This window comes from Meles meles, chromosome 6 (assembly GCF_922984935.1).
Source record: "Meles meles chromosome 6, mMelMel3.1 paternal haplotype, whole genome shotgun sequence".
Lineage (NCBI taxonomy): Eukaryota > Metazoa > Chordata > Mammalia > Carnivora > Mustelidae > Meles > Meles meles.
The window spans coordinates 111,194,753-111,217,429 of NC_060071.1; the positions used below are offsets into that span (position 1 = coordinate 111,194,753).

The 22,677-nt window shown below is 42.3% G+C and overlaps 1 protein-coding gene across 1 annotated transcript in view; it reads right to left on the reverse strand.

Moving 5' to 3' along the window:
• RTN1 (reticulon 1) overlaps positions 1-19,647 on the reverse strand; it is a 218,938-nt gene extending 199,291 nt beyond the window's left edge. Inside the window, exon 1 of the mRNA XM_046010288.1 lies at positions 19,222-19,647. Within this exon, the coding sequence (XP_045866244.1) occupies positions 19,222-19,468 (247 nt within the window). The 5' untranslated portion in view covers positions 19,469-19,647. The remainder of the gene's footprint in view (positions 1-19,221) is intronic.
• Positions 19,648-22,677: the final 3,030 nt, after the last annotated feature.

Consider the following 22,677-nt stretch of genomic DNA (forward strand, 5'->3'; position numbering starts at 1 on the left):
CTTTCCTACCCCTTCCTGGCTACAAGGTCACTGGTGCTTTTGAGGAAGGAGAAATAAAGTGATCCAAGGGATAAATTCTGGCCCAGCTTTGTTTCTCTCCCTTCTCACTTTCACATGTGGCAAACATCACTCATCAAGGCCAGCATCCTTTTCCATGGCATTCTTCTCCTCTCAGCACCCATACCTATGAGCTGGTACATACACATGTCCACACACACACACACACACACACACACACACCCATCTGCCACCTTGTTCTTGAGGTTCTCAGTCCTCACCCCAGAGCACCTACACAGAAACCTTTCTGCCTGGTGTTCCTCAAATATTTCCAACAAAGTAAGCATCACAGAAAAAAGAAGAGGAAGTGTGTATCCTAAGGGCTCCTGAACGAAACCTAAATGCATGATGAAGTTTAAAGTCTCACATTTGTCAATTGCATGTGAATTTCCTCCCTAATACATCCATTTGTTTTATAATAAAAACCAGTATTTTAAAAGACTTACTACTGGAGAAAACTGACTTCGTTTAGTCTGCCTCTGAGTGCCCCTGGTCCTTAGCCGGGTGTCTGCACACCTGTTTGTGACATACAGTCTGTCCAATTCTGAAAACTATGCACTCTCTCATAGAAGCAGCCACTTCAAGGCAGCTGATTTTGCTTGTGAACCAGGAGTAATTCAGAGGCTTAAAGACAAATGGAAAAAAAGAGCTCTGTACCCCTTCATCACTATTCTAGAACATAGAGTCTGAGAGACTCTTTAAAAAAAGAAGGATTCCTTTCTGAAAAAGCAAGAAGGGAGAAATATGGTTCTAAGCAAGGTTGTTTTTTCTAAATGGTCTTCCCCATGCCTTATCTTGCTAATTCCTCATCCTTTAAAAGTCAGTTTCAGAAGCAGTGGCAGTAAAAACTTTTTCCAACCTTCCCCCCTGTTAAGGTGCTTGAGAAGGCATTTCGTAGATACTTCTACGAAATATAAATATAAAATATAATTGTTGCCTTATTTGTCTCCTTCATTAGACTACTTCATTAAAGTTGAGAAAAGAGTTTTTTTTTAAAAATCTTACATTTTTATAAATAGCACTTAGCATAATACCTGACATGTAAGTGTAAAATAATGAATATTTAGTGCCCGTCTTTCATCATTGGCCCTCATGAGCACAACTTTATAAAACATTTTTGTCTACCAACAGCATTTTAGAGAACATAATGATTAATCAGCATTTCCACTTTACTAATCAAAGACACTTAATCTGGCCATGCCATAAAAATAACAAGTAGAAAATGTTTTTCAGTATTAAAATGACCTGTTCATTTTAATGACCTGTGCTTTGGCTTACTTATACGGGCTCCTGCAAGATATTAAAGATATTAGCTCAAGATATTAAAAATGTATGGGGCACGGTCGCCAAACCAAGATGCCCTTCAACAGACGAATGGATAAGGAAGATGTGGTCCATATACACAATGGAGTATTATGCCTCCATCAGAAAGGACGAATACCCAACTTTTGTAGCAACATGGATGGGACTGGAAGAGATTATGCTGAGCGAAATAAGTCAAGCAGAGAGAGTCATGTATCATATGGTTTCACTTATTTGTGGAGCATAACAAAGAACATGGAGGACATGGGGAGATGGAGAGGAGAAGGGAGTTGTGGGAAATTGGAATGGGAGATGAACCATGAGAGACTATGGACTCTGAAAAACAACCTGAGGGTTTTGAAGGGGCGGGGGTGGGAGGTTGGGGAACCAGGTGGAGGGTAATAGGGAGGGCACGTATTGCATGGAGCACTGGGTGTGGTGCAAAAACAATGAGTACTGTTACGCTGAAAATAAATAAATAATTAAGAAAAAAAAATGACCATGGTAAAAAAAAAAATGTATGTGGCAATTTAAAGTCATTCACATGTGCATACAAAATCCCAGTTTTAGGGGCGCCTGGGTGGCTCAGTGGGTTAAAGCCTCTGCCTTCGGCTCAGGTCATGATCCCAGGGTCCTGGGATCGAGCCCCACATCGGGCTCTCTGCTCAGCAGGGAGCCTGCTTCCTCCTCTCTCTCTCTGCCTGCCTCTCTGCCTACTTGTGATCTCTGTCTGTCAAATAAATAAATAAAATCTTTAAAAAAAAAAAAAAGACGCCTTCTTAGAAAAAAAAAATCCCAGTTTTTATGGTAAAATCATGGACTCCTGAGACAAAAGGAAAATAAAGAAAATTTGAAGTAATCTAGTTCAACTTCCCACTCGAAAATAAGCCTCCTCTTAAACAGCCCTGAGAAGAAATCATGCAGTCTCTGCTCAAACCTTCCACACGAAGAAAGTCCTACTTCCTGCTCTGTTTGCTTCTGAACAGGTCTAAATGCTGAACCCACAGACAGTTCCTGCCACATGAAGAGACAGCAGCATACACAGGCAGGGCCGAGGAGAGATGGAGGAAGCTGGCACAGACTGGCCAACCTGGCGGGCAGGAAGTGGGCCCAGGACCCGAACTGATTCTCAAATCCCATATGAGGACTTCTAGCCAGGCCATCTTTGCCAGGCTACCTGAAATAATTTTTTCACCAGGTCCAAGTCTGTTTTCAAGGCCCATTTCTGTGGAGCCTCTTTCATCCCAAGTAAATGCCCAGATTTCAAAGGGCGAGAATTGAATGGAAAAGACTGCAATGTCTTGCTGCCTACCAACTAATGAAAGATTAATTCACCACTGCTATTCCTAATGGTCTGCACCCCAATGCCACATCCCCTGTTTGAAGGCGGAACTGCCAGGTGAGGCCTCAGGTGCTAAGGAGAGGCTGTTAATGACAATTGTGCCAAACTAATCTCGATGCAAACTACTGCATTTTATTATGTGAATTCCCAGGATAATTGAACACCTTATCAAGGGCGTCCACTCAATTAATTTAAAAAAACGTTAACAGAATTCATTTATCATCATTTTTAATCATAACTGCCAAGGACTCTTTTTTTTTAAGTTAGCACCCGAGAGTTTTTAAAGAAATTCAAAGTGGTAGGACATATGACAATTTTTTGCCATCTATTCTTATAAATCATATAAACGGGAATAATAATTTACATTGTAATCATGGTCACATGAGTTATACATAAAAGATCCAATCTCTTACTTCTAAATTCAAATCGTCATTGATTCTGTGACTGCTGAAAGCTTATGAAAATGTGCTATGGCCCCAGTATGATATTGAGATCTTTTTATGTAAGCAAGGAATGAAATAAATCATCAATGATGAAATATTGGCGCTGCTGTGTTTGATCCTTTGCTAGGGATTATAGATTATTGGAGACGACACCTGCCTTGGGGGGGCTTCCATCTAGATGAGGAGAAAAAACATTCCTGTACTCAATGCAGTGTGAACAAGTACAAATACATAAATGATCATTGATGAAAGGATGGGGGGGACCCCAAATCCTTAGCTGGCTATTTCAGCAGGCCCCCCCGAAAGAGAATGGGGTTTAAATAAACATTCCTGAAAATGCCTATGTATCACCAGTGAGGACTCAAAACTCAACATCCGTCCCCTCTCCTAAACAGCCTAACGCGATCTCAATGGACGACTCCTGTTCTACGTCTAATTTCTGAAGCAGATAAAGGGACTTATGAAAATTAGTGGTCACTGCTTCTTGGTTTAAATCAAATGACAGTGTAGTTTTCTGCTACCTATTCAATAGGCCACTGATACTAAAGCTAAGAAGGTATATTAAATGTGTATCATGTGTGGCCTGTTGCCCTATGTGCTAAATAAATTTTATAATTCTTCACTTTGTTCTGTTTCCTCTCTTTCCCTTAACTACCCCCACTTCTCAGTCAAGGTATAGAGTACATTTTTATACATGAGCATGGTAAAGGAAAACCAGTTAATTCTCTGATATTGCTATCCAAACCACAGCATTTATGAACCTCAGGGCTGGTTGCGCAGAGAAAAGTTTACAAATAATCCCTTGTTTCTGAGAGAAAACTCTGAGCTCATTTTTTCTCCATTTAGATAAGGCTAATGTAAATCTTTTGGAAATTCCCCAGATGGAAGAAGGAACATTTCAGCCCCCAGGCCCAATTCAGCCCACTACTTGGTTTCATTCAGCCTGCGGGCCAGAAATCTCTGGGCAGCCCTACACAGAACACCTCTAGTTTCTACCCCTGAGCCCCAGGGGCCTGCTGATGTCACTCTATTTAGAAAAAAATCTCTAAAAAATTAAAAAGATGCAAATTAGAAGTTCAGAGGAAAGTAAGACCAAGAACTTCAATTCTAGAATTTAGAAAACTCTCTTTTCCTTTTTTTTCCCCCAAAAATCCACATATCTATTTCCCCACCTTCCCTCCCTCCCCTCATTAGTCTGTTTAGGGTCAAGTTTTCTTCCTCCACCACCATTCCCCTCCTCCTCCCAGTCACCTCAGTCAGAGATGCGGCTTTTGTCTTTCTCAGAATTGACATTTGTAAAATGAGGATCACTAGATAAATGACATCAGCACTTCATCCATTTTAAAGCACTTAAGGAAGGTTAGTGATTATTTGCAAATGAAATAAATTAATAGGGAATTAAAACAACAATAAGAATGGCAAACACAAGGTCCTAAGTGTCAAGCATTACAAATATTTCATTGACCTTTCAAATCACTGTACAAGCTTGGCTCTACGGAAGTGTGCAAAGAGGAGATGATAAGTTTTTTCTCTTGCAAACATTGTTTTCGTATATTCTTCAAAGATTTATTATTTGAGAGAGAGAGAAATCGTGCCTTCACATACCTGCAGGGTTGGGGAGGAGCACAGGGAGAGGGAGAGAGAAAATCTCAAGCAGATTCCCTGCTGAGCACGGAGCCCAGCTTGATCCCACAACCCTGAGTTCAGGACCTGAGCCTAAAATCAAGAGTCGGATGCTTAAGTGACTGAGCCACCCAGATGCCCCTGTTTCTATAATTTTAAAACAAGGCTGTGGAATTAAATATTTCCATATGACCAAGAAAATCAACTGAATTAAGTTCCATTAAACTCATACACAGTCCTCTGCTGATTGCTTTTTTTCCCTGCAAGACAGGGCCCTTCAAAAAAGAAAAGAAGTTCTAGGCTCTTGTTTTCAACCTATGTGCCAATTTTCCCTTTTATGAACTGAAAATTATACTTCACAAGATTCATCATATAATGGAGCACTTCAGTATCAAATCAATACCCAAAAGACATTTTCACATTAATGATCACAGGGGAAACCCAATCATTATTTGTTAAGTGATACAGTTAGAGGTTGACCTTGAGTCCCCTATCTGACAGAATGGCAGATCTTTTTGATTAACAAATTGGTGGAGATTTCATTTAGGAACCAATGTTCCTGGAAGTTATTATAATGGTTAAATAAGTATTGAGCACAGAGACGAGTACTATACCTAAAATGAAAAAAAAAAAAAAAAAAAAAGTAACACAAATGGCCTGACAGCCCACCAAAAACTGTCCCCTACTCCTAATACACGTCTACGTTCAAGACAGGATATTTCTGGGGCTCACTTCTCTAGAAAGTATATTGCCTCCCCTTCAAACAAATTTTTAAAAAATTGTTCCACATTATTTACAGAAACGAAACTGATTCTTCTGAGACTTACGATATGCAAACATCCAAATTATAAACTGCTTGGCCTTTAAAAGGTTATGCAATTTCTAGGAAACGGTACTACAAGAACAAACGGTGTTTGTTCTTTTTCGCATTCCTGCTGAAATAAAATAGAAAGACTTCTCTAACACCATGGATTGATTTAAAAAATAAACTCACTCAAATTCAAGTCCAGTGATGCAAACATGCTGAGTTACAATTTACCCTTGTATTATCTATAATAAAAGGTTTGATAAACAAATTAATAGTAGGGGCCACTCCAAAATTTCCTAGATTGTAGTACTTAGGGGCCACAAGCTAGTTGGAGAAAGAGCCAGGCGACTTATTTTGAAACTACCTTTGTGCAGCAATCACCCTGTTTCTACCTTGACGACTGATGTATTCAGACACAAATAAAAGCAGTACAGAAGTTTTAAAAAATCATATACACACTTTACATCAAGCTGAGAAAACATCACTTGTCCACATCAGAGATTATTTGTTGGCTTGTTTATTTACTTACTGTAGCATTTGATGGCTGGTGGGGATACTAGAGGGAGAAGGAACGTCTTCTCTTACCCCTTCCCCAAGCATCTCCTGGTACTAACGGTAAAGGGATGTTGCCTTAAGTAACTGGTTCCGAAAACTAAAGTGTCCACAGAAGTTACGGCATACACAAAAGCAGTGTATGAACAAGTGATACCTCATTTATCTGGAGACTGAAGGTTCACCTAGAGCCACCATTTAGCCGTCCCCACAGAGGCGACGACTAGCTACTGGCCATCGGAAGAGCTGAGACTAGAATCTGGGATGGCATCTCTAAGTCCACACTCTCTTCCACTTCGCCACAGCTGGTTTAGGAAGAGCATGGCTTGGTAACCCTTTGACAGATTCAGTTCAAACTCAGTCACGGCATATTCTTGAAACTAACGACACAACATTTATGGAATGTAGACTTTTTCCTTAATATAGACTGTTCTTCCTCGTAGTCTGGCTATATTGTTATTCTACTGCATTTGTTTTTATATTCTAGTGACGCATTTAAGTGTCACGTACTCGTACCTACTACATACCTTGCTCACACACACACACACACACACACACACACACACACATCTATAGAGTGCTTAATAAATATTTGTTGAATAAATGGATGATTCCCTAAGATTTTACTGAGTTGTAAAACTAGTGTCCTTGGGGGCGCCTGGGTGGCTCAGTGGGTTAAAGCCTCTGCCTTCAGCTCGGGTCATGATCTCAGGGTCCTGGGATCGAGCCCCCCTTCGGGCTCTCTGCTCCGCGGGGAGCCTGCTTCCTCCTCTCTTTGCCTGCCTCTCTGCCTACTTGTGATTTCTCTCTGTCAAATAAACAAACAAACAAACAAACAAAAACACAAAAAAACTAGTGCCCTTGTATAAACAGTGATCTATATGAGGTTATCTGGAATGAGCCATTGCTAAGAGTCAGAAAGTTATTTAATTCCTCCATCCATAAAAGGCCTCTGAAAAATCCCAGAATTGGTGTGCAAAATGGTGTTTATAAGTACATTTTCCTGGGCATCTCATCATATTCTCTAAGGGGGGGACGGTCTATGAACCTGAAAAGATAAAGAATTACTAACCCAATGTATCCTATTATATCCCTTCTATCATATATATGAGCGGTCCAGGTATGCTTACATACCTCCTGGGACAAGAAACTCATCACCATATGGGGTGGTTCGGGCTGCTTTCATATTTCACAGCGTAACTTCTGATTGACCATAGCTCCATCCTCCAGAGTCACACAGAACATATTCAGTGCCTATGCCACTTGACAGTTCTTCATGTATTTTTAGATAGATGTCATAACCCATCCTATCTTCTCCTTGTGCAGGCTGCAAACCCTCAGTTCTTTCAACCAGAGTCAAGGTTCTGCTACCATCGGCACCATCTCCATTCTGGCACTCTCACTGCACTTGGGACCCCACCTGGCCACACGGGTGGTCAGCACCTACCCAGCAGCCCCTCACCCCTGCCCCGGCCCAAGCCACATACCCCTGCTAAACAGAGACTAACCATCACTGTGGGGGCAGCTGGTTCACCCCACTGACTTAAAGTTAACTTCTAGTTCAGTAAGACCACTGCACTTTTTTCTTTATATGTGTGGCAGTTTCCCCATGACCCTTCCCTTCTGTTTTTTAATAGTTAGTTTGAGGACCCCACTGCAACATTTGACAACTGTCCTTGTCAAACTTCCACTTGAAATGTAACCAGTTTCTTTCAGCGGAGGTTCCTATAGACTCAAGTTCTATCAATCCACATTTTAGCTACGTCCCCGTCACCTAGCATCTCTCTCTCTCATTCTCATTCAGATAGGCTTTCCTGAGCATGCAATTTGTACTGCACAGATCATAAAAAAGATGTTGCATAAGAAAAGCCCAAAATAGGCAAGGGTGGGCTAATTAAGAGTACAGACTCTAGAGCCAAATCTCGGGGCTGCCATTTACTAATGCGTGACCGGAGACAAGTCACTTAACCTCTATTTCCACTTACTCATCTGTAAAATGGGATAGACAACTACACCTGCTTAATTGAGTAGTTATAACAATAACAATAAAATGTAAGGAGCCCAGAATTCGTGCTATGTAAGTGCTTGTTAAATAAATACTTTAGGTAATACTTTCATCTATTTAGTTACCTAAGTACGGGAGAGTGAAAAACCAAGTGAGTATTGTAAATGCAGAAAATAGCTCAAAGACTTAAAATAGTGCTATTGGGTTCTTCTTCCTACAACCCACATCCAGACCAACAAAGCTTAGACTTGATATCCTTAGCAAAGCCAAGGTACACACCTCTCAGTCTGTTTTCGCCATGGTCCGTTCTCATGAACACTTAGGGAACATTGGAGAAAGGGCACAAGGCCCAGTAAACATGCCTGAGCTACAGAGTTGGAAGGGTTTTACTATTCATTCACTTTTATTTTCAGTCTCTTTTCTCTGTGTTGTTCAAATTGGTCATTTCTGTTGTTTCTCTGCAAGTTCACCGATTCTCCCCTCTATCCTTTCCATTCTACTACTGAGCTCACCCACTGAACTGTTGCGTTCTTTTTTTCTCTTCAAGTCTTTCAGTGATTATATTTGTCAGTTCTAAAATGTCCCTTTGGTTCTTCACTACATCTCCTACATTTTTCACTGAAACGTTCTATTTCCTTACCGGGACTTCCCATTTTATTACTTGTTTCAAGTGTGTTCGCAATTGCTTATGGAAGCATTCTTGTGATGACTGCTTTAAAATTCTTGTCAGATAATTCCAACATCTGTGTCAGCTTGGTGTTGATTAGCCCTTGTCATTTACATTCAGGTCTTCCTAGGGTTTGGTATGACAAGTGATTTTCAATTAAAATCTGGACATTTGGGGTGTTTTGTTATGAGACTACGGATCTTATGTAAATGCCACAGCTAAGAGGGAAGAAGGGTGCTGCCTTATTACCACCAGTTGGGGGCAGGGAGGAGGGTGGAGTTTAGGTTCTCCTCTCTGTCTGGTTACCAGTGAGCGGTGTTAAAACGCCTGCCTCTCCACTCAGCTTCCTCTGACACCACACTAGCTGAGAGGCCTTTTAGGTCCAAAGCCTTGCTATGCTGAGTGGAAGTCTAGGCTTCCCACATGGTGTCCACTGGCACTGGGGGGGTGGGGGTTGTTGGGGTGCCTCTTACAGCTTCAGAGGGGTGAAGTCTAGGCTCCCTGCTTGGCTTTTGCTGGTGGGCTTGAGATGGGGGCAAGCAGTTTATTTCATGGTGTTTAGCTGGAGCAGAGAATGTATTGTCACAAAGTTCTCAGTCTTGCTAGGCTGCTCCTTTCCTAGTCATTTGGCTGAAGAGAACAGGCTTTCTTGTGTGTGCTTTTTGTCTGTGCCCATTGGCCTTTTCCCCATGGCTGGCTTCTCCCATATCCAGTCTGAACCAGAGGGAAAAGGAAAACCCAGAGAACTCACCTTGTATCCCTTCTCAGGTCTCAAGGTCCCTAGTAAGTCTGCCTTCTTCTCTCCACCTTTCAGAGTCTTTTTATGTTTATTTTATATACAATGTTCAGGCATTTGGCTATACTTAGCAGGAGGATACAGAAAAGTGTATTTGCTCCATCTTTCCAGAGGCATTAGTCTATTTATAAAAGACTTTAACCTACAGAGCTGTAAGACTAGCAGGCATATACCCAGGAGCCCACAGGATCAGCTGATTTAGTCTTGCCCTGGGTGCAAGAGGTGGGGGGTGAGGGGGCTAGGGAGTGGCAGGAGCTGGCTTTCACTGTCATACCCTCTTTGGTGAGAGAAGCAGCCTCCTCCAGACCAACTCCCACGCATACCTAGGACAGCTTCCTGCATTTATTGCCCTTCCGTCTGCTGTTTGCATCCACTCCAGCCGGCCCCCACTGGCACGCCTCAACCCTGCTCCTCCTTAAGACCTGAGGAATGAGGCAGGTCACAGCTCCAGCTGCACTCCCCGAAGTCAAAATGTCTTCCTCTCTGCTTCACCAGAACGGACTTCTCCCCGCCCCCATCCTTCATGCTCCCCTGCCACTCCCTGCTGAGATCTGGCTGAGGTCCAGGTCAGCACAACAAGCATTTTCTATTAAAAAGCCCAAGACTAAGGTAGCATGACTTTTTCTCAGTCTTTGTTCTCCTAGACCTCTCTTCTGCATCTGACAGTGTGCTGACCAGGTTTCCTATTAATAATAGGAATTATTAATTCCTATTAATAGCAACTTCCAGATTATTAGTTATTTGCAATTTGCTTTTACCTCCCATTGTTACTTCATTTTATCTTCACCGACACCTCTGTAACATAGCCAGGACAACAGTATCACGCTCATTTTATACATGAAGAAACTGAGACGTAAAGCAGATTTGCCCACATTGCCATGATATTAGGTGCCAAAACCAAGAGGAGATAAAGCTCTCAGAGGCACCTGGGTGGCTCAGTTGGAGAAGCTTCCAACTCTGGATTTCGGCTGAGGTCATGATCTCAGGGTTCTGGGAGTGAAGGAGTCAGTGATGGGGCTCCCTGCTCAGCAGTGAGTCTGTCTCCCACTCCCATTGCCCCTCCCCCCGCTCATGTGCTTTGTCTCTCTGAAATAAATAAATAAATCTTCTTTAAAAATCTGTTTTCTCAGTCAGAGCTCATTCTACACCATGCCATTTTGGCTTCCATAATACTCTAATAAGAGTAATTACCATTTGAGCCACCCCCCTGCTTATGCGCACTCTCTCTCTCTCAAATAAATAAATAAAAACTTCTTTTTTTTTTAAAAGAGTAATTACCATTTGATTGCCAGACCCTCTGCAAGACCCAGTACCATATATACTACTATGGAATCTGAAGCTCAGGGAGCTTCAAAAACTTGCCTAATGCCACTCAGCATTACCACTAGTAAGAGGCAAGGGGCTCGTTTCTTGGTGCTTTTTCATCCCATACAACATATTCTTCCAAAAATCTGGTTTTACCATGACTTCTCTTGTAACTTTCTGAACCTATATCAGCAATCCTGTTTTCATCTCTAAATTCCATTCCTTTATCATCAGTGCTAAGTGGAGATTTCCACTCAAGGGGCCTATCATCGTATCAAGCCCCACATCATATCAAGACTGAAAATGACTCCATGATCCTAACGAGTTCCCCCTCCCTAGCTCCCCAGAACATCGACGTTCTCCCAGCCACAGGACATGGAACTTTATTATAGAGTTGACTTATTCCTTTCCTCACACCCCACATCCTGTCAGTTACAAGTCTTACGGAATGTTCCTGGGAAGCCACTCATCTTTCTTCCTCTTTCTTCCCATGGCTATTTATTCGAGGTCCTGACACTTATAGTGGGTCAGCCTTCCCCACAAAGTTCATCTTCTATGCCACTGAATATCCTCCCTGACACAGCTTTATAATATTACTTCCCCCATCCATAAACCTTTGAAGTCCCAGAATCCATATACAAGGAGTCTACAGTCCCTTCAGTAGCTTTCAAGCCCCCCAGAATCTGTCTCCCCTCACCCAGATGGACAGGTTAAACCAGCCTAGTCACTGGTCATCCCCAGGTCATATCACCCATGTTTCTCCCCTCACCCAAACTGTCTTTCAGCTCACTTCTGCTTATTCCTATTCCATTATATGCTTATATCCTTGTCTATCCTATATGTATGTCATATTCCACCCTTTGAAAAGACCAGGTACTCTGGGACCCATAAAATCATGAACGGTGCAAAGCACTTAGAGCTTATACCATCCGTCCAACCAGCAGGCTGTACTCTGACTTGTTTACCTTCGTTTTGTGGGAGTTAGTCTTACTTATCTCCCATCTAGACAGTAAGCTCAGAAGAATGGGGAAAGGGGGACATAGCTCATGTTCTCTATTCCCCCACAGCTCTTAGCAAAATGCCAAGCATAAGGAGGAGATTCAATACACTGGTGCTTCTTGAAGTTTTAATATGCATCTGGCAGGCTTGTTTCCCTAGTCTGAAGTCTGTGGATTACCTCATGTGATCTTGAAGCAGACAGTCTACAGACCACATTTTCCTAAGTCCTGATTTTTCAGGATTGGTTGCAAAATTCTTGCCAAAGATAGACATGACATTGGTTTTTATTCTTATGCTCATCAACTAGATCAGCAATAAGTTGAACACATGCAATTTTTTGTTATCCAGGAGTTTTTCTTTGAAAACACATGAAGATTTCCTATGCCTGAAACAAAATTCTAGGTCTGGGTATTTTGAAAGATAGGATGTATTCAACAAATTCCCTACATTCAAGAAGCAAGAATTTCATCTATAACTGGTTTTATAATAATCTCATGCAGTAGATGAATCAGAAAATCCATTTGCGGATTCGAGATGGAAGTTAAAACACAGAACGATTCCAGCTAGTAAGATAATTCATTAGAAAACCCAGCAAACATAGTTTTACAATGAATAATCTCACATAAATGTACAGGTAGGGAGGCAGAGGACTAAGTAGAGATTCAGATGATTCTTTTAGCACTACAGAATTATTTAATGAATTCTCCAAACATTTTAGAATATGCTGAATATCTATGGAATTAGATATGTTAACAAAAAGTGGAAAAGATCGTTCAAGAAAAAAATAAAGGAGATACTTGCAAATATCATGCTTCTCATTTAGGTTAATAACCCCAAATTGGATAATATTGTGTAGTTCTTCTTTTTTTTTTTCTTTAATTTGTGTAGTTCTTAAGCAAGTATGTTACGTTAAGGAAAATCTCTCGACAACGGAGAACTACAGAATTTCAAGGAGGCCACAGTTTTGTGGAGAGTGCATTTTCGATAGTCAATTTGAAGTTAACTATGAGTTTTGTGATGGACTCTGTTTCTGGTTTCATTAGGAAGCTGTTCGCTTTTGAGAAATACGCCCATGTTAACAACCACAATGTTAAGTTAGGCACATTTTAGGAAGGTATAAAGGTCTTGGTATAACTAATACCTTCCTTTCAAAGTTTCCTCCAATAAACAACCACCTCACTTTTGTTTGAATACCATTAACTGACAGGCAACCTATCTCTTTTCCAGGTAGTTCTACTTAGTAGAACTTTCTCCTTCACTAAGTAGGAATCTGAGTCTCTAATTTGACCACTCTCCCAACTGTGCCCTGTGAAAACGTCTGGGTCGTGTCTGGGCTTCAGAGGAGTGCTTCTGGTATTTGAATTTAACAGTCAAATCTCCCTTAATTCCTCCTTTCTTGTGGCAAAAAAAAAAATTATTAATTTCTTCAGCCATTTCTCAAATGGCATTTTTTTCCAGAAGCCACACCAGTCTGTTCACCATTCTCTCAGCATTCTGCAGTTCATTAGTGTCTCTCACAGCATGGTACCCATCGTTTAGTACAAGACTCCAAATCTGGCTAGAACAAAATCTAGAGGAATTATTACCTTATATAATGTGTACCCAAGACTGTCTATTAATACTATCTAAAATTACATAAGAGATTTTTAGTAATTTCACCATACCTCTAGGTATGTGTTGTAATATCTAGGTTGTAATTAACCTTCAGAGTTCCCATCCCCCACAATGAACTATTTTAAGTTGCATTTCCTACGTTCTGTACATATTAAACAGAGTCTGTGGAACCTACAGTCAGGACTTCACATTTATCACTTTACAGGATACTGTTCTTCCCTCCCCCTCCAGAAACCACTAGCTTTGAAGCCCAGGCCACTTTCCTAAAGATACCAGCATCAAGTTCACTGTTTCTCTCCAATCTCTGCCACGGTTCTTTGTGATTTCAGCAGTCATATAGGTGATTATTTAACTCCTGCCCCTGCCATTCATTTGGACTCTATTCCTCAAATGACCTCGCCTTCCACTCCACCTCGGTCTCCTACTCAATAACTGCACTTCCTCTTTAATCTCTGTCTCAAACGCCCACTCTGAAAGCACCACCTCTTATCCTTGCAATTCCCTTATTCAGGAATCCCTGTCCCATCTGTTCTCCCACCCTACCAGCACATGCAAACCATTTATATCATCTTCTCACTGAGCATCAGCCCCCTCTTGTCCTCCTTCCCTCCTCCCCAGATTCTATAACCCATCAGTATCCTCACTGCCTTACACACTGTTCACCTCCATGGCACTCTCTTCCTGTCCATCTCGCTGGAAAAAAAAAAAAAAAAAAAAAGTTCAACCATCCACTTACTCCAAACCAATACTCAGGCAGCTGAATATGGCTGAAAAAAATAGATAACATATATGGTAACTGGTCTCACATCAAGCTCATGACCACAAACTCCAAGTGAGCCCTATGACAGCTCAGAATTCCATTTCCGTTAATCCTTTCACTCTCCCATTCTAGTGACAATTTTATACTTTCTCCCCTCCTCTCAAACTTCCAACTCCACTCCTGTCCTCACTCTTCTCTTGACCTTGCTTCCTAGTTCATGACAAATAGAAGCAGCTGGAAGGGATCTCTCGCTGTTCTGGGTCCCACCCCTGTGCCCCGCTTGTCTGTCTTTGCTCAGTTATATCCACAAGCTGTCCTTAAGTCCATCTAACATCAGCCCTCTGCCGTACCCTGGATCCATTCCCCTCACCTACTCAGTTACAGGAAACACACTCTCCCTCCTACACTATCCATCTTGCCATCACTTTATAAATATGCTTTAAAATCCCTCAGAGTAAAAAAAAAAATAAAATGTTCCCTTCTCTTGATCCCAGTCCCATAGATGGAAAGATACATAGATACATTTTGTTTTCCCACAGCTGTGTGGTCTGAGCAAGTTGTGCTCATGTTTATTTATCCCATATTGACCTCTGAAAACTAACTCATGCCCTTGTGCCCATGGGGTTAGATTATTATAATGCCCTTCTAGTCACGTTTCCAGCGATGACTTGGGAATAAAGAAAATGAAAAATGACACCAAAGGAACTGTTTCATTAAACTAAATACTAATGTAAAACAGACAGATGCACTATTCCAGGCAACCATGATCTGGGTGTAGCACAGAAACTTCCAAAAAGGAGGTATCCAATGAATGTTTACTAAACTGAATTGAACTGCAATGGTTTCTCACTTTACAGGTAACAAAAACTCTCTGAAACCCATGCTATTCAGGATACAGTATAATGAGCAAGAAAAGCCACAACTTGTCTCCAAACCTGAAGGAACAGAAGTAGATGAACGCCCTAGAAAAGAAACAGGAGGCAAGAAGGACTATGGTAGATTTGAGGGGCAACAACCAGGATGGGTTTCCAGGAAGGGTGAGTTCATGAAGAGGAAATGATGCTGGAAGCCTTGATAAAATTTATTATTAATGTATTTTTAGGGCATGTGAGTGTTTCTAAATTTTAATTCACCCGGATTCGAATTCCCTAAATGAAAGGATATATCCCATACTTTCTGCTGAAATTTGTTACTGATTGTAACCAGAGGCTATCTCCAGAGAAATAAATTACATTAGAAACTCTTTTATTCTTCTTAAATGTTCTATAAAATATTGTAAAAGTTAAGTGTAGTATTCCTTCTCATTTCAACATAACTGCAGCTTTCTAAAAAGATGAAAGAAAACAGAAAATTGAAATTTACCCCTTCTGAAGGGGATTACTGGGAATGACTCCAAATTAAAAAATGTAGACACATCTATCAAACACACCCACAAGAGATTCAATCCAGCCTCCATGTGCATTTTAGATGATCTCAGTGATGTATACAGTACAAATTTATTATACTAAACAACAAACATGGGGTATATAAATATTCTGAAGTTACTTAAATTATGAGAGATACAGTTTTTCCAATAGAGTATCACATTCAGCCTTTGAAAAACATAAATTTATGAGCATTGTGGTCCAAATAAAGTAAAAATATCTCTCTCCAATCATCTAGACATTTAAGTCAAATTATCTGTAAGTCAATATTACAGAAGCAAAACATACTGATTTCTCTGGACCATTCTCCATTCTGTTCCTTTTGCCTGTATGCATGCAGCAATCAATGAGTTAATTTCCAAAGCAATCATGAGTTACCTTCTCACCACTGCATTTTGTTCAAATGTTCTATTTTAAATTATTCCTTTAAACAAAGGGCCATTCTTCTATCCTTGTGTTATTGTATGCTACCTTTGAATAGTTTCCAGGAATAAAATAACTGATCATGAGAAATCAAAACAGTTGCTCTTACCATCCTTTGTACAAAGTTATTAGATGACAGTGCTGATTCATGATTTAACAACTTTAACATGTTATAGCCTACACATGGTGTTTTAAACGTTCCCTTGGCAACAGACATCATTTCACATGCCCATTATCAATTTTCTTTTTTTTTTATTCCATTTATTTATTTGACAGAGAGAGCAAGAGAGCACAAGCAAGCAGAGCAGCAGAGGGAGAGGGAGAAGCAGGCTCCCAACTAAGCAGGGAGCCCGATGCTCATGCTCGATCCCAAAACCCTGGTATCATGACCCAACCCGAAGGCAGGTGCTTAACCAACTGAGCCACCCAGGTGTTCAGCCATTAACAGTTTTCAACATGAAAAATTGTAGCTTTAAAAGAAAGCATTACTAAAAAAAAGAAGAAAAAAAAGGCATTACTTTTGATTAAGAACATTTCCAACCCACAAAAGGGACAGGAGAAATGAGAATACCTGAAAATACAGTGCAGTTTTAACAATATTTAAACATATATTCACTGCAGGACATTACGAAGAAATATTTTCAGAAATGTTTCTTTAGGAACTTTAATTACCATCAATATATAAAAATAAATAACAGAATTTCTGTCCAGATGGCATGATTAGTGCTGTTTTTCAGAAAAAAGAAAGCTTTTAAAATATCAATATCTGTCTTACACTTTATAATCCCATCTGAAAAAGAAACAAAATCTGTTTACAGTGCATCATGCCCAAAGCCTAAGTTACTTCTTTTTCAAAAAGTAGATCAGTGTACTTAATAGGCTCTCTCTGGACTCTGTCTCTGATAAATAGGTAGCTACTGACTTTGCTTATAGCAATAAAATTATCATGGTAACAGACAAGGAAGCTGGCCCAGAATTTGTTTGGATTTTTCAAGACCTAGCTGTTTATTTAGATATTATTTCCAGCATCTAGTTTTCTTACAGCAGTCTCTCCTGTATAAGAAATATGAAACATATGGATTTAAAACATTTAACAATCAACAACTATATGAGACATTCCTGCAAGCAGCAATAGTAAACTAAAAATATTCTATATAAATATGCAAAATATATGCTCCTTTCCCGTCCCTTCATCCCCCTCCCATCCAAACTCAGTATCATCATGTTCCATGTTATTCGTGTATTTGTTATCTAGAACAGGAAACCCCCAATATATTCTGCAAAGTAAAATGTTTCTATAATTTTCTATAATAATAATAATGTTAAAATTGCAAATGGCTACTTTGTGACAGGAGTTGTTCCAAACATTTTATATATAGCAACTCATTTTAGTGTATAGTGTGTTACTGAACACAGGGCACGAGCTTTCTTTCCCAGCTTCCCCTAACCTTGGTGACACTAGTGGGAGGTGAGAAATATTTATGAAAAAAATAATTTACTTTGATGATGGTGGATAAAGGTTCTAAACTATACCCTACAAAGAACAGTAATGTTAAGCCAACAAAAAAGCTACCTCCCTTTTTCTTTTATCTTTTTCCATCTTCCTTTGCAATTATAAAGAGTTTTGTTTTCATTTAGATGAATAAGTTGAAAGAGAGGCTAGGCAGCCTTTCTTAGTCTCAAATCCTTCCTACCCCCACACTCTCATAAAATAATATACGACAAATGGGGTTTTCTGCCTTGGAGTTTCTTTTCTTTTCCTTCTTCTCTTTCTGTTTTTTTTTCTAATCATGGTCCGATTTTTTTCTCTTCCCATCAGAATGTTATGTTTTAATGACTGCATTCCCCAAACCTCCTTTCCTCAGCACAAATCTTTTGTACTAGTCCAGAGTTAAAGACTACCTAACGCACACCACATGACCCTTAAGAGAGGCGGTGGCTTAAGAAAGGGGTTTCCCTAAATCAGCTGCCAAGAATAAGCAAGCAGTCCCACCCCCTTTCCGTCTTCCGGAAGCACCCACCACCCCAGATCCTCGAGGGCTGCTTGTCCCAATCTACACAACTCCCATGCCACTACAGCAAAGCTTTTTCAGAAAACAACACAGCACGGCCCCCTCTAACCCCTTCCTGGAAACACAGAACTACCCAGGCCGGCAGCCCCTCCCCAAAGCTGGCCTCCCGAATTCTTTGGTCGGGAGGTTCCGACGCCCTGGTCCCAGCTGGGCACCCGCGCGCTCCGGCTTGAAGGCTAAGGGTGACCGAACCCAAGGCAATTTCCAAATGCCCAGGCGGGTCCAGACTGCAGAGAAACTGTGCCTCGTTCACTCACCACCACCACCCAAACCCTCTCACACCGCAGCCAGGCCGGCCGCTTTTATGGGTTCCAAGTTTCAATGCTCCCAGCAAGATGGGGACATCTGGGCAGTTCTGGGCGAGGACAGTCACAACTCCCAACCCTCTTGCAACGCTGCCCCTCCTGAATGTGACACGCACACCTTGGGATTTCTGTTTTCCGCGGCCGGGAGGGGGAGGTGGAGAATGGGAGGGGGGACGGGAAGGGAGTAGGGTGTGGCGAACTGTGGAGGGAAGGGGTAAGGAACACTTCCAGCCACATCTCTGCCCCGGACCGAGCCGGATCCAGCGACAGCCCGCCTGCCGGTCGCTTTGTTGTCAGCGTGCCTCGTAGCCGGCGCGCACGCCGAGCGCAAACACGCCCCAAAAATCATCGCAACTGGCCAAGCGGGCCCTACAGCCCCCAACCCCTTGGCGGAAGGAAGAAACTTGTACGCGGGCGCGCCAGCAGCTAGGATGCTGCGGTTTGCCTCCGAGGACAATTTTTAAAGCCGAGATAACAATGAAAATGAAATAAAATGAATCGATAGTATTTCGTTTTCCTCCGAGCCTTTAGGGGAAAAAAAAATTCCTGTTGTTTTACCAGTGCGCCAGTATTTACAGTCGCCCGTGGCGGAGCGGGCTGAGGCTGGTGCTCAACGTAGAGAGCGCCAGCGAGATGCAGAGCCGAGATGCGGAGAAGGGGACCGGCTGGGGGACCCGGTCCCCGACGCCATTTGCGGGGCAGCGGCGCCCGACGCCCGCCTTACCTGTGGATGCAGTTTCCATAGCAACGGGCGGCGGCCGGGCGGGGCCCGAGTCCGGTTCCCGCGGCGCCGCTTCCCCGGCCCCGGCCCCGGCGCCCAACCCCCGGCCGGGCTCCCCAGCCTGCGGCGCCGGCTTGGCCCCCGTCGGCGTCACCGCTTCGTTCTCCCCCTCCCCCCGGTCCCCGAACCACTGGGACCCGGAGCCTGCCAGCGGCAGCAGCTCGTCTTGGGGATCCGGCGGCGTGGCCATGGCTGGCGGTCCCGCCCGGCGCAGCGAGGGCTGTTTGGCGGGGCCGAGGTGCGGTGCCTGGGCGACCGGGCTCTCCCTGCTGCTGTCCCCGCCTGGACTCGGGGCTCGGGGAAGCTGCGGTGTCAGCGCCGCCGCCGCTGCTGCAACTCCGGCCGAGCTGCTGGCTGCCGCTCTCCCCGCTTCAGCTCCTCCTCCTCCCCCTCCTCTTCCTCCCGGCCCCGCCGCGGCCCGCTGCTTGCGCTCCTCCTCCTCCTACTCCAGCCGCCGCCGCCGCTTCGCTACTCCCAAGCCTGTTATTACGCAGGTGGAAATGGCCTGCTTCGTCCTAGTCTCCCTCGGCCCACACCAGCCCCCGGCCTGCTAGTGGCAGGCCCCGATTAGGGGATGGGCCAAATCCACCTGAATCTTCCTCTCTTTGGGGTGAGACTCTAAGAAGATGAGCAGGTGCAAGCAGTCCCCAGCTGAAGCGAGACGGATGAAGCAAGATGCCCTCCCAACTCCTAAAGTTGAGCCCGGACTCAGGGCAAAGGAAGGGAGCTTAGAGACCTCCAGGTCACGGTTCTGAGGGTGACCAGCATCAGCCGTGGAGGGGACGTGGATTTGCGCGGGGAAGGCTGAGGATGAATGTTGGCAGGAGACGGGGAGCTGCAACCCCGAGGTTAAATCCTGCGTCCTTAAAAACTGTTGTTTCCAGAACAGGGCTGAAAACAGTGGAGTACGGGAAAGAACTACCAGGAGAACCTCCGAAGAAAAAAGCTTACCAGACCTCATCCGTACCAGCACTGAAAGCAAGTAGGATAGGACTACTAGGCAGGACAAAAAGCGGCTATGCTTCCTTTCAGAAACACTGAGCCAAAAGCCATACAAATGATAAGCTGCCTGGGCAGTCTATTTTGTTTGAGAATGTTGACATCTGGGGAATCTTCCTGCTGCTGCTGCTGCCTTTTTTTTTTTTCTTCTTTATAGCTGTCTCTGACAAAGTGGAGGATACTTGAAAGATAAACCAAACTCAGAGAAGTTGACTTATGATGTATTATTCCCATATTTGGACCCATCTTTTTAAACAAAACTTGTGCGTTATTTCTTCCTAAATTGTCTACCAAATGAGGTGGTTTGGGAAAAAATAAATTTCAAGCCAACACAGGGTAGAAAAATAGGCTTATCCATTGATCTTTCTCTAGAAAAGGTGGGGCATGGAATAGAAGTACTTGGGATGTGGTGAGACAGCTAAGCCACCATAGGCCTATCAAGGGTTTCATACCCGTTGATTTTTTTTTTTTTAAAGATTTTATTTTTGCAAGAGAGAAAGAGAGAAATATCACAGGCATGAGAGGTGAGGGAGAGGCAGAGGGAGAAGCAGACTCCCTGCTGAGCACGGAGCCAGCTGCAGGACTCTGTCCCAGGTCCCTGGGATCATGACCTCAGTTGAAGGCAGATGCTTAACCCCCTGAGCCATCCAGGCACCCGTACCTTTTCATTTTTATATTCAAAGGCCAACTTCAGCAGTGTTCAGATGCTCCTCTAAAATGCTGATACTTAAAAGCCTAATTCTGTCCATCCCTTTGTTCTTCTAGAACACTAATGTCCAAAAGATGTCCAGTGATAATAAATTAGAGAAAATGCATTCACTCAGTACACAATAAATATGGCTTACTAGTGCCGGATGTCCCTGGAGATATGATGATCACCAAAATTTTACATTACTAGTATCTTTAAAAATGATCACGGACATGTTCATTTTTTTTATTACGGTGATAGCTTTACAGGTGTATGCATATGTCAGAACTAATCAAATTGTTCACTATAAATGTGTGCAATTTAACATATCTATTTTATATCAATAAAGCTATTAAAAATTACCCCCTCCAACAAAAACCACCAAAAAACTTCTTGGTTATCGTGAATCATCATAGTTTTTGAAATCTTTCCATGGGGAAAAAAAAACTTAGTTTAAGAAAACTTTAAGATGAAAAGCTATTCTACTGCTGTCTTTCCATGGAGCTTAATCCTGTTGTATAATTAGGGGGGTACTTGTGAGACTTTCTCAGATCTATTGTTTAGAATTCCTTGAAGCATCAGAAATACCAGATGGGAATTTCTCAGTTTCATTATTGAGAACATGCCAAGAACACAGTAAACTCTACTGATGTAACATTAAGCAGTTATGGATGGGTACCGGACATTTGAAAATTGTTAGGGTAAGGCAATTACATACAGAATTACACAGCATATGTTTATTTTATTTCCCTGGGAAGCACTAATGAAAGTCATCATTAAAAAACTGGAGTATGGGGCGCCTGGGTGGCTCAGTGGGTTAAAGCCTCTGCCTTCAGCTCAGGTCATGATCTCAGGGTCCTGGGATTGAGCCCGCATCGGGCGCTCTGCTCAGTGGAGAGCCTGTTTCCCCCCTCTCTCTCTGCCTGCCTCTCTGCCTACTTGTGATCTCTGTCAAATAAACGAATAAAATATTTTTTTAAAAAATGGGGTATCAGGTGCCTGGATGGCGCGGTTCGTTAAGTGACTGCCTTTGCCTCAGGTCATGATCCTGGAGTCTTGGGATCCAGTCCCACATTGGGCTCCCTGTTCAGCAGGGAGTCTGCTTCTCCCACTGATCTCTCTCATGTTCTCTCTCTCTCTCACACACACACACACTCAAATAAATAAAAAATTAAGAAAAAAACTGGAGTATCTATGCAAGCCTGTTAACTTCCTTATGCCTAAATAGATAAGGAATTTAGGAACAGGATTCTAATTATCTTCCATATTTCATCAGATGCTGATCAATACTCTAATTGAGAATGTGAGGAGGAAATAGCCAGTTAAGTGTATTTGAATTGTACTTGTTAGAGGAAATTGAAATTGCCCATTTTCATTTCCAATTTAATTGAAATTCCATTTTGATAAATCTGTTTCGCTCTGCTGAAAAGAAATGTGTTCACTTTTCAGTCTTAGCAACCATCTTCACTTTTTTAGATTCCACCTCTGGAGAGATACAAATAATTGCCTATTTGGTTGAAGATATTTTCAGGTTTGTGCTTTGGTTTGAAATTACCAATGTTTATCCATGTTATTTTATATTTGAGCACATGTGTACTGACAAAGCTTAACTAATTTGGAGATTTATGGGCATAACACACAGTCAGATGTGGAATTCCAGGGCTTGCATAGTTGCTCCAGTTATGAATTGCTTTAACATGCTTTGGAGATTA